Source organism: Pyxicephalus adspersus, chromosome Z (assembly GCF_032062135.1).
Source record: "Pyxicephalus adspersus chromosome Z, UCB_Pads_2.0, whole genome shotgun sequence".
NCBI classification, from domain to species: Eukaryota; Metazoa; Chordata; class Amphibia; order Anura; family Pyxicephalidae; genus Pyxicephalus; species Pyxicephalus adspersus.
In genome coordinates, this window is record NC_092871.1 from 10,433,837 (window position 1) to 10,446,649 (window position 12,813).

General features: G+C 40.5%; 1 protein-coding gene across 1 annotated transcript in view; it reads left to right on the forward strand.

The window, feature by feature from the left end:
• LOC140344377 (uncharacterized) overlaps positions 1–12,813 on the forward strand; it is a 29,277-nt gene that overhangs the window by 13,333 nt on the left and 3,131 nt on the right. The window contains exons 4-10 of the mRNA XM_072431509.1: positions 3,372–3,446; positions 3,545–3,649; positions 4,911–5,048; positions 6,125–6,304; positions 8,359–8,571; positions 10,291–10,482; positions 12,053–12,146. Coding sequence (XP_072287610.1) covers positions 3,372–3,446; positions 3,545–3,649; positions 4,911–5,048; positions 6,125–6,304; positions 8,359–8,571; positions 10,291–10,482; positions 12,053–12,145 — 996 coding nt within the window. The 3' untranslated portion in view covers position 12,146. The remainder of the gene's footprint in view (positions 1–3,371; positions 3,447–3,544; positions 3,650–4,910; positions 5,049–6,124; positions 6,305–8,358; positions 8,572–10,290; positions 10,483–12,052; positions 12,147–12,813) is intronic.

Below are 12,813 nucleotides of genomic sequence, written 5' to 3' on the forward strand. Positions count from 1 at the left end.
ATGGGTCCGCTGGCTAGTAAGAATGCATGCTGGGAAACCTTTGCATTGTTTTCATTGCTATGATAGGTCCTAATCGATGCATGTGTTCTTCTCTGTTTAATATTTTGACCTTTTGACATCAGGGCAGAAAGTAAAGGAAACTCTTATGTACACTGGTTCATAGGGTCAGCTCTACATTCAGTATTTAGCACAGAAAAGTGGGAACCTCTTCAGGCCTTTACACAGTAGTGGATAGCAGTATGGCGTTGGAGGTAATGTGGGTCCTGTCCCTGATTCTTCAGGGGGTAGATGTTCCTGTGACTCATCTCCTGCTGTGGTGACCGTTCCAGGACACATCTGGGAATGCACCTAAAATTCCTATTTTGACTGTAATGAACACATATGGTACTGCAGTGGCAAGTCTAATCTTGGCCATACTTATTGCAATGACCAGGCAAGTAGGGGTGAGAGAAAGTCAAGTCTGGAGGGCTCACAACGTGACATGTGGGCTAACATAAATTAGAATGTACAGTGGCTTAGAGGTTAGCACTCTTTGCAGCACTAGGTCCCAGGATTGAATCCCGGCCAAGACTCTAACTACATTGCGTTTGCAGGTTCTCCTTGTGCGTGGGTTTCCTCCAGGTTCTCCAGTTCCTCCCACATTCCAAAAACATTCAGTTAGGGTGATTGGCTTCTCCACAAAATTGATCTTTGACAAATGACTATGATGGGACATTGGATTGTGAGCCCCTTTGAGGGACAGCTAGTGACATGACTATGGACTTTGTACAGCGCTGCCTAATATGTCGGCACTATATAAATACTGTATATCAATAATTATGTCCATTGCTGTTTAAAGCTAATTGCACCGAAAACCCATCTCCTGTCTAGTGTGTTATAGCGCATCACAATCAATGAATGTGTAGGCTCTGTTTTTAACAGCCCATGGCTAAAGCAACAAGCTGCAATGCATGAAAATACATTCACTGCAACACACAGGCCTTATGGTGTCAATGAGCCCAGAAGGAGTTACATGAAGTCACCAGGTAGGGTGGTTTAGTTTGAGGTCATGTTTCCCTGGACCTGAAGCCTCTGCATAGTTATTGTTTACCTTTAATGACAATATACCTGATAATTAACCTTTACCTGACTCATGGATCACGCCGGTGTGATGTATATAAGCTTGACAGACCAGAAAGATGTGTTTTATGTAATGGGCGTTTCGCTTCTTTATAAATCGCATGCCAAGGAATGTTAACATTTGACTCATGCAGTCTGTGTCACTGTGTTTATTTATTAAATAAAGCAATGATCTGTAAATGGAACTCATGGTGTCTGTGTGACAGCGCTGTGCAATATGTTGGCGCTGTATAAATACATCTAATATAGCCGTAATCATATGCAATTGTTTTAAAACTAAACTCCAAGCAGATATATAATATATAAATGAATGCAGCTCTGTATATATTGATGTATTATATATATATTTATTTGGTGCGTTTGTTTAAATGCAAGCAGTTGTTATATTTGACTTTAGGAGAGCTTAAAATGAAGTTGCAGCAGAAAATAATGGTGTCTTCTGTCCTTACAATGAGGGCTGTGCAGTGTGGAAGAGCTATGTATAACCATGTATATGAACTATTACTCAAAAGCAATTGTGCAGATGAGAACTCTATTGATGTGCATAATACCACTGGGAATCATTACCTATTATTTCTGGTTGCCCTTTTGCTGCCTACAGAAAACAGCCACCCTGTGCAAGGAAAATGGGCAGCACTGACCGGTCCCTATTACAGGAAGCTCCTCCACAAGAGCAAAGTGCGGGAGCTGTTTCATGCTGTATTACAGAACAGATGTACAACATACATATATAAACAAGACCAAGATTTGAGTAACCTTATAGGAAGTTCTTGTTTGTAAGGTCGAGTTTAGGCTTTATTAATAAATGCATGGCCACCACCCCATTAGCACCAGGTATAGGGATGACCAAACAAAAAATCAGATTTGAAAAATGAGGAACTCCTATTGATTTGAGGTTCATTGAGTTTGGAGCACACTAAAGCCTTTCCGCACAGTTGCAGTGTTAGTCACTATGATGACAAATTATTTACTATTATTATTATGAATAATAAACAGGATTCATATGGCTCCAAAATATTACGCAGCGCTATACGTTAAATAGGGGTTGAAAATGACAGATGAATACAGACATTGATTCAGGAGGGGAGGACCCTGCCCCGAAGAGCTTACAATCTAGTAGGTGGGGGAATTAATACACAAATAGGAGGGGAGATATGGAATGGTGGGAAGCAGTGACGGTTTCAAAAGACACAAGAAGATGGGTAGGTAAGGTTGAAGTCTTGGGTTTTGAGGGCTCTTTTAAATGTGCAGAAAGTAGGAACAAGCCGAATAGGACGAGGAAGACCATTCCAGAGAGTTGGGGCAGCTCTAGAAAAGTCATGGAGCCGTGCGTGTGATGAGGTTATGAGTGAGGAAGTCAGTATAAGGTCACTGGAGGAACAAGGAGAGCAGCTAGGGGGGGATTCTTCTATCAGGTCAGAAAGGTGAGTGGGGTAAGAACTGTGGAGGGATTTGACGGCAAAGCACAGGAGCTTGAATTTGATTCTAAGTATATATTAAGAACAAAGTGCAGCACCTTCACTGCTGTATCGCACATAAACTATATAAACTTCTTTAAATTTAATTTGCAATGTCATCAGTTGTTAAAAAATAAAATTGGCGTGCCTGCTGCTAGCATTGAGCATCGTGTACAATAACTTTTTATATAACGGAGATGACTAGTTACCTACCAATAAATAAACTATTAATATTAATATTACACAGCATTTATGTACAAAGTCCATAGTCATGTCACTATGCTATGACATTGTATGAGTCATAACCGTAATGGAGCTGGTTTTGGACATTATCTGTCTACCCAAAGTGGGTATTGTGTTTGAAAAGTGATAGGTAGTCAGAATATATGATGGCCTCTACTATCTCTGTACATGAGCAGACTTTGGTATAAAGATTCTGTTATAAAGTTTCAGGTTTGCCCCAATGGAGGGAGGCATAAGAGCATGGGATTCAAAGTCTGTAGTTGGGCTTGGGAAACCAAGACATAGAAATGCATTAGCTACTTTGATGACCTTTTTGAGGGTACAAGCTTCTAAGCTCCCACGCTTCTCTATACATTACTGGTTCTTGAGAAATATTTGGGTCCAGGTGATCCACTGTCACTTATCCTAAGCCAATGGCTCTTATAGAAATGGCACAAGGTTGAGCATTAAATGCCCCAAAAAACTTTGACAACCTCAAGATTTGTTTCTAGACAGGTTCCTCAATAAATATCTTTTATGATTTTAATTGTGAATATTTTGTTTGCATTCTAGGAGAATTCATCAGAACAGCAGGAATTGGTGCGAGAGCTCATCAGGACTCTGAAATGTAAAGAAGAACTGCTGGAGGTTGGTATGCAGGGTGGCACAATGGCATTGGGGTGTGTGTAAAAAAATAACATAAATTAGGAATACTGATATAACGCCAAGTATTTTCTTGCCTTTAGGAATGCCTAACCTTGATGTTAACACTGCCGGTGACCTCCGATTCCGACAGAGATCTCGTCATAGATTTTGTGGAGAAGTTGAAAATAAGGGAGGAGCAGATGAAGGTGAATTTTAGTAATATCACTGATTGCATCATATGACTGTGTTTGTGTTATTGTTTAATAACGATTGATTGATATTGTGCTTGGAATGAATTGAAAAGTGTCAGCCCTACCCATTGTTTTTTGGTATACTATTCAGAAACTACCACTCCCAGGTCTTTGCAGCATCAACAATAATTGTAGTCCTTGATTAAAAAACTAGGAACTTTATTAGAGATATTTGACAAGACAACCGTAGTATTTTCTTCTATTTGTCAAACATTTCAAAATGCTTCCAGCAGGGTAGCAACTCATTTATAATGGTACTTTAATGTTTAGCTATGTACACACAATAGACTTTTGTCGTTGGTAAGGATCTTTCACAATCCTTTCCAATGACAAAAGACTGAAATATCCATGAACAAGCGCTGTACATACAGCACCGTTCTGCTTTATGGATTAGGGAGAATGATGGAGCAGCACCCTGCTGTGCTCTCCCCACTTCACTTCAATTGCGGTCATTCATCTTTCGTGGATTCATTAGGAAGGATCCATGAACGACCTCGGACGACTACTGTACACACATCAGATTCTTGTCTGATTCTAGCCCTGTAACGATAATCAGATGAGAATAATCTGATGTGTGTACACTGAAAAATTGTTTGGTAGCTATAGGTTGCACATTTTCGTTTTTCCAGTCCAGTTATTTCTTTGTCTTGTTTTAATACATTTCTGTTGCTTTAAAGACTATTTATCATCTTGTGCATATGGTGTCCAGTCTAGCCATTAATATGTTCTCCAGTATAGCCATTAATATGTTCTCCAGTATAATGCTCTTAATGTTACTAATTCAGGAAAGAATCAGAAATGTGAGACCTAGAACTATTTTATGATCCTGTTGTCCAGTGACAGTTTTGGATCTCCCTTAGAAAATTGCCAGTGGTGTAGTTCTAAGCATGTGATTACCTTGACTGCTATGCCATAGTCACACCTGCCAGTTCATGCTGTCATTGTGCCCTACAATTGCCAGAGTTCCTCTATTTCTGTGCTGCTTTGGCTTTTGCTGTCTAGTCACAGGCTGAGATCACAGAAAGTAGGCTAAATACTTGTAATGCTGGCCATTGCACCGAGGGCATGTTGTGGCAGAAAATAGGTACTGTGGTGAGATGTCTGGGTTGGAAGTGAATATTACACTCAAAAGTTGCTTTTTATTTTATTGGGTTTGGAAGGAGTTCTGCATTAATGAATGTAAATCTTGATTTTTATTGCACTCCCACCTCTGCAGAAAGAAGGGGAGGAATTGGCTGAGATCAAGCGACAAAGAGATGCCGAAATCGAACGTTTACAGGAAGAGATGAGAGTGAGAGAGGAGGACATAACAAGGCTGACAAAGGTTCTGAGAGAGAATCAGGACACCATCACGGTAAGTGCGGTCCTGGGGCATGTACTAGTACAGCAAAATAGAAAAATGAGAAGCTGCAGAATGAGCTTGGTAACAAGATTGGCCATTGCAGATCAGTGGAGATGATGATGTGAGTAAAGAGCTTGGGAGAAACTTAGGACCCCTGTAAGAAAATGCCATAAATGTATTCTATTGAGGACCTCCAGGGTAATTTATTCAAACTCCTGGGTTGTCATTTATTTTACCAGATTTTCGCCCATTTCTGTCCCCATAATACAAATGGTCAACGCTTTGAAAAGGCCACATATGGCTAAAACCAGCAAGTGGGTGCGTGTTCTGTAATGAGCCACGTGTAAATAAAACGGCCATATTGGTGCAAAATAAAACCTACACTGCATCCTCATTTTGTGCTATACATTGGATTAAATGTATTTTTAGCAAACAGCAGATGGACAGGCATAAAACATGCTGGGCCTTAATAGCATTTACGAAAGCTTTCCTCTGTGTGACTGGTATTTATAGATATTAGAAACTGCAAATGCTTTTTCAAAATTTAGCTGTTGGCAGATCTAACCCTTATGGTGTCTGCTGCAGCAATGGTAATATCTGGCTTGAATGTGCAGGTATATTAGGCAGCAGGCAGGGGCCCAATGTGACACTTAGGTAAAGGATTGTGCGGCTTGGGAGTTTTGTCCATCCATTTCTGAAGATCGGTGCTACGGCACCCCCCGTTTTATAGAATGACGAATGTCTCCCAATTCTCCTGCATTGTCTCCCTGTCACATGCACCCCTATGGAGAGACACATTGCACAATGCAACATTCTTATCACAGATCCTTAACTTTCAGCCACTGCTGAAGCAACGCAGATAGATGTGTAGTGACCCGGAGATGTGAAAAAGGATAAAAACAAAGTAACACATTTTTTTTTTCTTTTTCTGTGTACAAAGAACCATGGCAATTGTTTGACACACTGTGCATTAGCAAAATAAATGTCATCCAATTGGGGTTTACATCTAATTAGAACATTGTCACGCAGTGTTATTTGGAGCAGATTCTAATCTGAGCTTCCAGTAATGATTGTTCTCCTTTCGCAAGGCGCTGCGTGACATCTTGGGGGAGAAGGACTTTACCATTCAGCATCTGGAGGTGGCACTGGACTCTGCCATACGGTCAGCTGCATCCCAGGACGCCCTGCGCCGGGCCGCTCTGCGGGAGAAAGATGCCCTGATCACAGCTGTACAAGGAGCACTGAGCAGCAGCAACCAAGATGTCCAGGTGAGTAGGTCAAGCAGAACAATATGGGCTTCTTGGTAGCTTAGCTAGAAATATGGCCAAGGAAGCTCTGAGATCCGGGTTTCTATAGCCAGTGCAGACATGACCACATATATCTTTCCTGTGTTTCCTCTGGGTGCCCCCACCATAAAAAGATAAGGATTGCTGAATATGTTCTAACCAAACTAGACATGAATACAGGATGTCTATAATACACAAGCAGACCTGGATGTACTGTTTGATTGGGCAGCCAAGTGGCAAATGACATTTAATATAGATAAATGTAAAGTTATGCACTTGGGGCCTAACAACATGCATGCTTCATACTGTCTAGGGGGAATACATTTGGGGGTTCAGAAATGGAAAAGGATCTGGGGTCCTGGTAGATCATAGACTTAATAACAGCATGCAATGCCAAGCTGCAATATCTAAAGCTAGCAAAGTACTTTCTTGTAATAAAAGATGAATAGACTGCAGAGATGGAGACATAATCCTGCCCCTGTACAAAGCATTGGTCAGACCACATCTGGAATATGCAGTCCAGTTTTGGGCACCAGTTCACAAAAAGGACATTGTGGAATTGGAGAGAGTACAGAGAAGGGCAACTAAACTAATAAAAGGAATGGAGGAGCTCAGCTATGAGGAGAGATTAGCTGAACTGAATCTATTCTCCCTTGAGAAGAGACGTATAAGGGGGGATATGATCACCCTGTATAAATATATAGATGGTCCATATAGAGATCTCTCTTCCCCATTATTCACTTTAAGGTCATTACAAAGAACAAGAGGGCACTCTTTGCGTCTGGAGGAAAAGAAGTTTAAGCTCCGGATAAGGAAGGGATTCTTCACTGTAAGGTCTGTGAAAATGAGGAATCGGCTCCCTCAGGAAGTAGTTTCAGCAACTACTATAGATTGCTTTATGAAAAAGCTGGATGATATCTAGAAGAACAGAATATAACTGGGTATTAAGGCTTTAATGTAAAATTAACAGTGACTGTTGATCCAGGGAACATCCGATTGCCTTATTTGTTGAAGCAAATTGTACCAGGGTTTTTTTTTTGCCTTCCTCTGGACTAACTATGTTTTTATAGGGTTTTATATCTGGGATATGTTTATTTCCCTAGTGGTTGAACTTGATGGACTTAAGTTTTTTTTTCAACCTGACTTACTATGTAACTATGAATTTTATCTTTGAGTGCAATGGGTACACTAGATTGACATCTACAAGAACAGAAATTACTCTGAAGTGTTCTCTGCACTATTGGAACTTAGGCACCAGGAAATGCTTGGAAATGCTAGGCACCAGGCATAATATTATTATTATTATTATTATTAATAAACAGGATTTATATAGCGCCAACATATTACGCAGCACTGTACATTACATAGGGGTTGCAAATGACAGACAGATACAGACAGTGACACAGGAGGAGGAGAGAACTCTGCCCAGAAGAGCTTACAATTTAGGCGGTGGGGGAAGTCTCACGCAATAGGAGGGAGGATATGGAGTAATGAGAAGTAGTGAGTGTTTTAAGAGACAGGAGAAGATGGGTAGGCAAGTCTGAAAAAGTGTGTTTTGAGTGCTCTTATAAATGAGTGGAACGTAGGAGCAAGCCGAATGGGACGAGGAATCGGGGCAGCTCTGGAAAAGTCTTGGAGTCGTGCGTGTGATAAGGTTTTGAGCGAGGAAGTCATTAGTAGGTAGTTGGAGGAGCAACGGGAGCAGCTAGGGGGGTATTTTCTACCAGGTCAGAGAGGTAGGTTGGACAGGAGCTGTGGAGGGATTTGAAGGCAAAGCACAGGAGCTTGAATTTGATTCTCAGGTGAAATGGAAGCCAATGAAGAAAACTATAGAGAGATGCAGCGGGGGGGGGGGGGATGGATGAGTCTGGCTGCATACTTGAGCTTTAAAACTTTACCAAACAGACCAGAATCTGGAGGCAAGTATTATTTCCAATATATCCCTATGACAGCCAGGTAGTTAGTAATTCCAGAAGCCATGGCAGCCTTTTTATCACAAGTTTCCTTTTGATGGTATTTTCTTGTCCTTATTAAAGGCTCTGGCGGACTCCCTTCTGTCTCAAGGACTGGATGACCTTGGTGGCTCATTCCCCGGCCTCTCTGCTCCTAATCCTCTAGTATCCCAGCTACAGGAAAAGAGTCGTCTCCTGTCTCAGGCCCATACGGAGAACCAAAAGCAGAGTGCCCAACACCAGAAAGACGTCAAGGATCTACTGAATGCTCTTAATGAATGCCAGACCCTGCTCCAGGTCAGTACAGTGTTGCAAAGGCTAAAGTACTCCATTTTTAATCTTGGGTCCTTAATTATCAAATTCAGCTGAACTTTGGTTACCCATTCATGGCTAACTGCTTTCAAATAATGTCATCAGATCTGCTGGGGTCTGTAAGTCTCCACAGTTTTCAGATTGCAATGTGCTATAAACATGCAATGAGTTAGAATACATTACCACAATGAGCTTAGTCAATTCTTTATAGAAGCACCTGGATGCTTTGCTTCAATTCCAATGTGGCTCACTGCAATGAAATTTAGGCAAAGCTGAAGCATCTGTGAAGACTACAAATCTCCATTTGTGATAAACTTGGCAGTGCACAAAAAATAAAGAAAATGTGTTATTACAGTAAGCACCTAAAACACAGGTGAGAAAACTTGCCTGGACCATGTCTTACTGGTTCACAAACCTGGCAACTGAATAATAATCATAATTATGCACCCAGCCCTTCCCTGGATCGCCTTGATGTCTGAAAACTTCAGGATAGAAAAAAAATGAGTAATCTTTGAAAAAGAATGAAATGGATTTTAGTATGCTTCTAGGTACCTGAAATTGTACAGTATGTATGTTGGTGATGAATATTGAGTAGATGGATATGCTGGGTATGAAAGGATTGAGATTTGAAGAGAACAAATTCTTTGACAAGTAAAACAGCTCACATATATTCTATAGGCCGGACTCTCCTAGCAAACAGATCATAATTTTTGAACAAAGTGCCAGTTATGTTCAGATGATTACAATCTGAATATTATATTCACATGGCTAATAAAAAAATCCTTATGTTAAAATTTCGTGAACTGAACCTTGTATTCCCCAATGATGTATTTGGCCATTTTCAGTTTAAAGTGCCATTTATAATATTGGTTTGCTGCCTCTGTCCTAGCATTAAGTTTATTGTAATCTGTAGAAATGATGATGTATTTGGCTGGGTGTTCGGATGGCTGGGAGCGCAGTGCAGCTGCGAGTCTGTGAAGGCTTTTCACAAGTGGCTGACTTCTGAGCAAATTTCACATGGTTCAGTAGTTGTATTGTGCCCATTCCAGCCGTCTCGCTGTGTTTGATGAGCAAGGGGCCCCATGTTTTTGCCAGGGTGACATACCAGTTTGAAACAGAATTATATAAGAGATAATTTTGTCTTTTATGGCCTTTTCTTTGAGGTATATACAAAACTCATGAATGCATTGCTGACTAAGCCAGCGGAGATTTCAATTACAAAGAATTGCTAAGGAGCAGTCAGTGTTAGTAGTGAGACTACCAATTGGTCTGACATGAAAATATTGGAATGTGGCAAATGCAGGAATTTCAAGAAGAGGTTACTAAACAAGTTATTGCTGGCTAGTTTAACATTTAACAACTTTAATTTAAATTTTATACAAATGGGTTTTAAACTACATCACAGGCTCAGGTCTTTGGATGTCCACATAAGGAAGGCTTTTACAGTGAATAGGCTGTATAAAATCTAAACAAATCAATGCACCCACCAATCCATATCCCCCTCCTATTTTCCTCCTGTCACTGATTGTATCTGTTTGTCATTTGCAGCCCCTATTTAATGTACAGCGCTGGGTAATGTTGGCACTATATAAATATTTTTATATTAAACCAGATCATCCTCCAGGAGGACCTTATTTTAACTGAATGTTGTGATGGGGACACACATGAGATTTACATAAAACCTTTTTATTTGCTCTGAAATAGGAACAGCTACGGCACTGTAAAAACCGTCTGCAGGCTTCAGCAGAGGAGAAGAAGATCCTAAAGGAGGCTCTGCGGGCAAAGGAAGCTGAACTAAGGACCGAGAAGCAGCGGCATAACTCTGAGCTGTGCCAGGCCCAGACCAACCTGCTGCAACTGCACGACCTTGCCAGAGAGAGGGACCAGGCCACCAAGGTGACACAAAGCAAACTGATGGCTGTTCAAGCACTACAAGTCCCAGCATGGCTGAGCACAATAGTAGCATTCTTTTAAAACATGCTGGCATTTGTAGAAATGCAAAAGCTTGAGGATTGTAAGCTCTTCGGGGCAGGGTCCTCTCCTCCTCCTCTGTTACTGTCTGTATCTGTCTGCAATTTGCTAGCCCTATTTAATGTACAGCGCTGTGTAATATGTTGGCGCTATATAAATACTGTTTAATTATTATTATTATTAATAATAATAATAATAATAATAATAATAATTATTGGGATGCTTTACACTAAATGGGCTCTATTTAAAAAACAAGGAATCTGACATTACCTGGTGGGAATCATCTACTGCCATTGAAACACATGGATCTAAAATTTTCCCAGCAGGGAATATTTGAGGGAATGTATGATCCCTTGTTTTATAAGGAGCCCTATGTATAATGGGAAAAAATGATATTACTGTGCATTTCCTACCGAGAAATAATATACATATCTAAAGGCAAATTTTTGGTTGTTTTGGCTTGGGTGGTTAAGGGATTAGATCCCCTGTAAGCTTTAATCGCTGTGTCCTTGCTGGGGAGAATCATCGTCATTGTTTGTCCTGATGATCAATTTTGGAAATGAAAATTTGAGAACATTCTGAGTTTGTCACCAGAGCAAGAATAGAAAAGAACTTATTCAATATATAAACTTATACTGGTGGCAACTTTCCACCTGCTGAGATTTCTTCTCACTTCATGTTTCATCTATAGGTCAGGAAGTAAAAAGAATCTCACCATTGATGAGAATCATACTGCATCCAAAATGGGGGGGTTGCTTTTTTAATTTATTTTGTACGCCATTTACTTTTATGTATCTAGAGATATTATAAATGTTACCTTATCGCATTTCCTATTTTCGGGCACTGTCTATATATAAGATTTCACTAAACCCTTATTGTTCCCTGTAGGGAGGAGGTTTAGTACCTTTTACATTAGGGAAAATACCAATTGCCTGTCTGACCCAGTGACTTCAGTACTTTGCTGACCCCAAATCATCATGCATTTGTGATTTCAAAGGTACCAAAGCCATTGAATCACAACTTTGCATGCTCAGTAGGAGATCAACAACCGTTGTCTGTCCTTATCCCTGTCGTGCATTGATTACAATTCAATGAAATAAACAGTAATGTAATCTTACTGATATCAAACTGTACCTTGCTTCTTTGAAATCAGATTTTGTTGCACTGGGACATTGGGCTTATTTATTAAAGCTCTCTTCATTAGTGAAGCTGTGTGATCCAGCAAACCTGGAATTAATTTCTTCATTTGTTATTTGCTAGCAAATGTTTTGAATTCTGGACCAGATTCATTCCAAGGTTGCTGGATCCGTCAGTTTCATTGATAAAAGTGTAACCTCTCCAGCCTGAGCGAGTTTTAATTAATCATGCCCATTGTGTGGTGTTATATGGAAGATGTAAACATTTGCAGATGTAATAAAACACATGTTACATTAAGTATAATGAAAGAAGTTGGATGCTAGATTATTTAAAATTTTCCTTTATTTTTTTTTTCTAGAAAATGCTGCTAGATTCTCAGAATAGGGATCTGACCATCAAAAGACTTCAGGAGAAGCTAATCCTGAGCGGTGGGATGAAAGACACGCTATAAGGTCAGGATCACAACTTTCCTTTATATGGTGGTCTTCCTCCTTTACATTCAGTGGCCACATTATTCAGTACAGCTTCATATTAAGACCCCTTTGTACCTGTGTGTAAAATGTCTGGGTTGTTGCATCCTCAATCGTTTTCAATTGACGTTAATTATGGGGAGAGAAGTAGTAACTCTCCAAAAGTGCACACAGGTGACCGGGGGTCACCAGGTGAATAGCCAAACCTGCACGGCTGGCACTCCATAGGTAACATGCATGCACACTGTCATGGGCTTTACTTGTTGGTAAGCCAAACATTGAAGATGTGAATTTTAGCTGCTGACACCAGAGGTTGTTGGTTGCGGACTTCTCTTTCACATACAGTTTAATGGTTTGCACACTGTGCTAGTAAGGGGGTAATAGACTTGCCCGAGATATCTGCTACTGCTTCAAAAACATATGAATGCTGGTAATACCTGTTCAGGTGCTGTGATTGGCTTTTAAAATGGAAGGGGCGATGAGTTCACTGCTGAAATCTTTCCCCCTGTTTACCCATGAGACTGGAGCCTCCTGGTGTGGACAGAACATAATTAGGAGAGGACCATGCTGGCATTATTCTGAAATTGATAGTCCACTGGCATGTGCAGTGCTTGGAGTCCATCTGCCTTGAGAAGAGTAGAATGTAAGT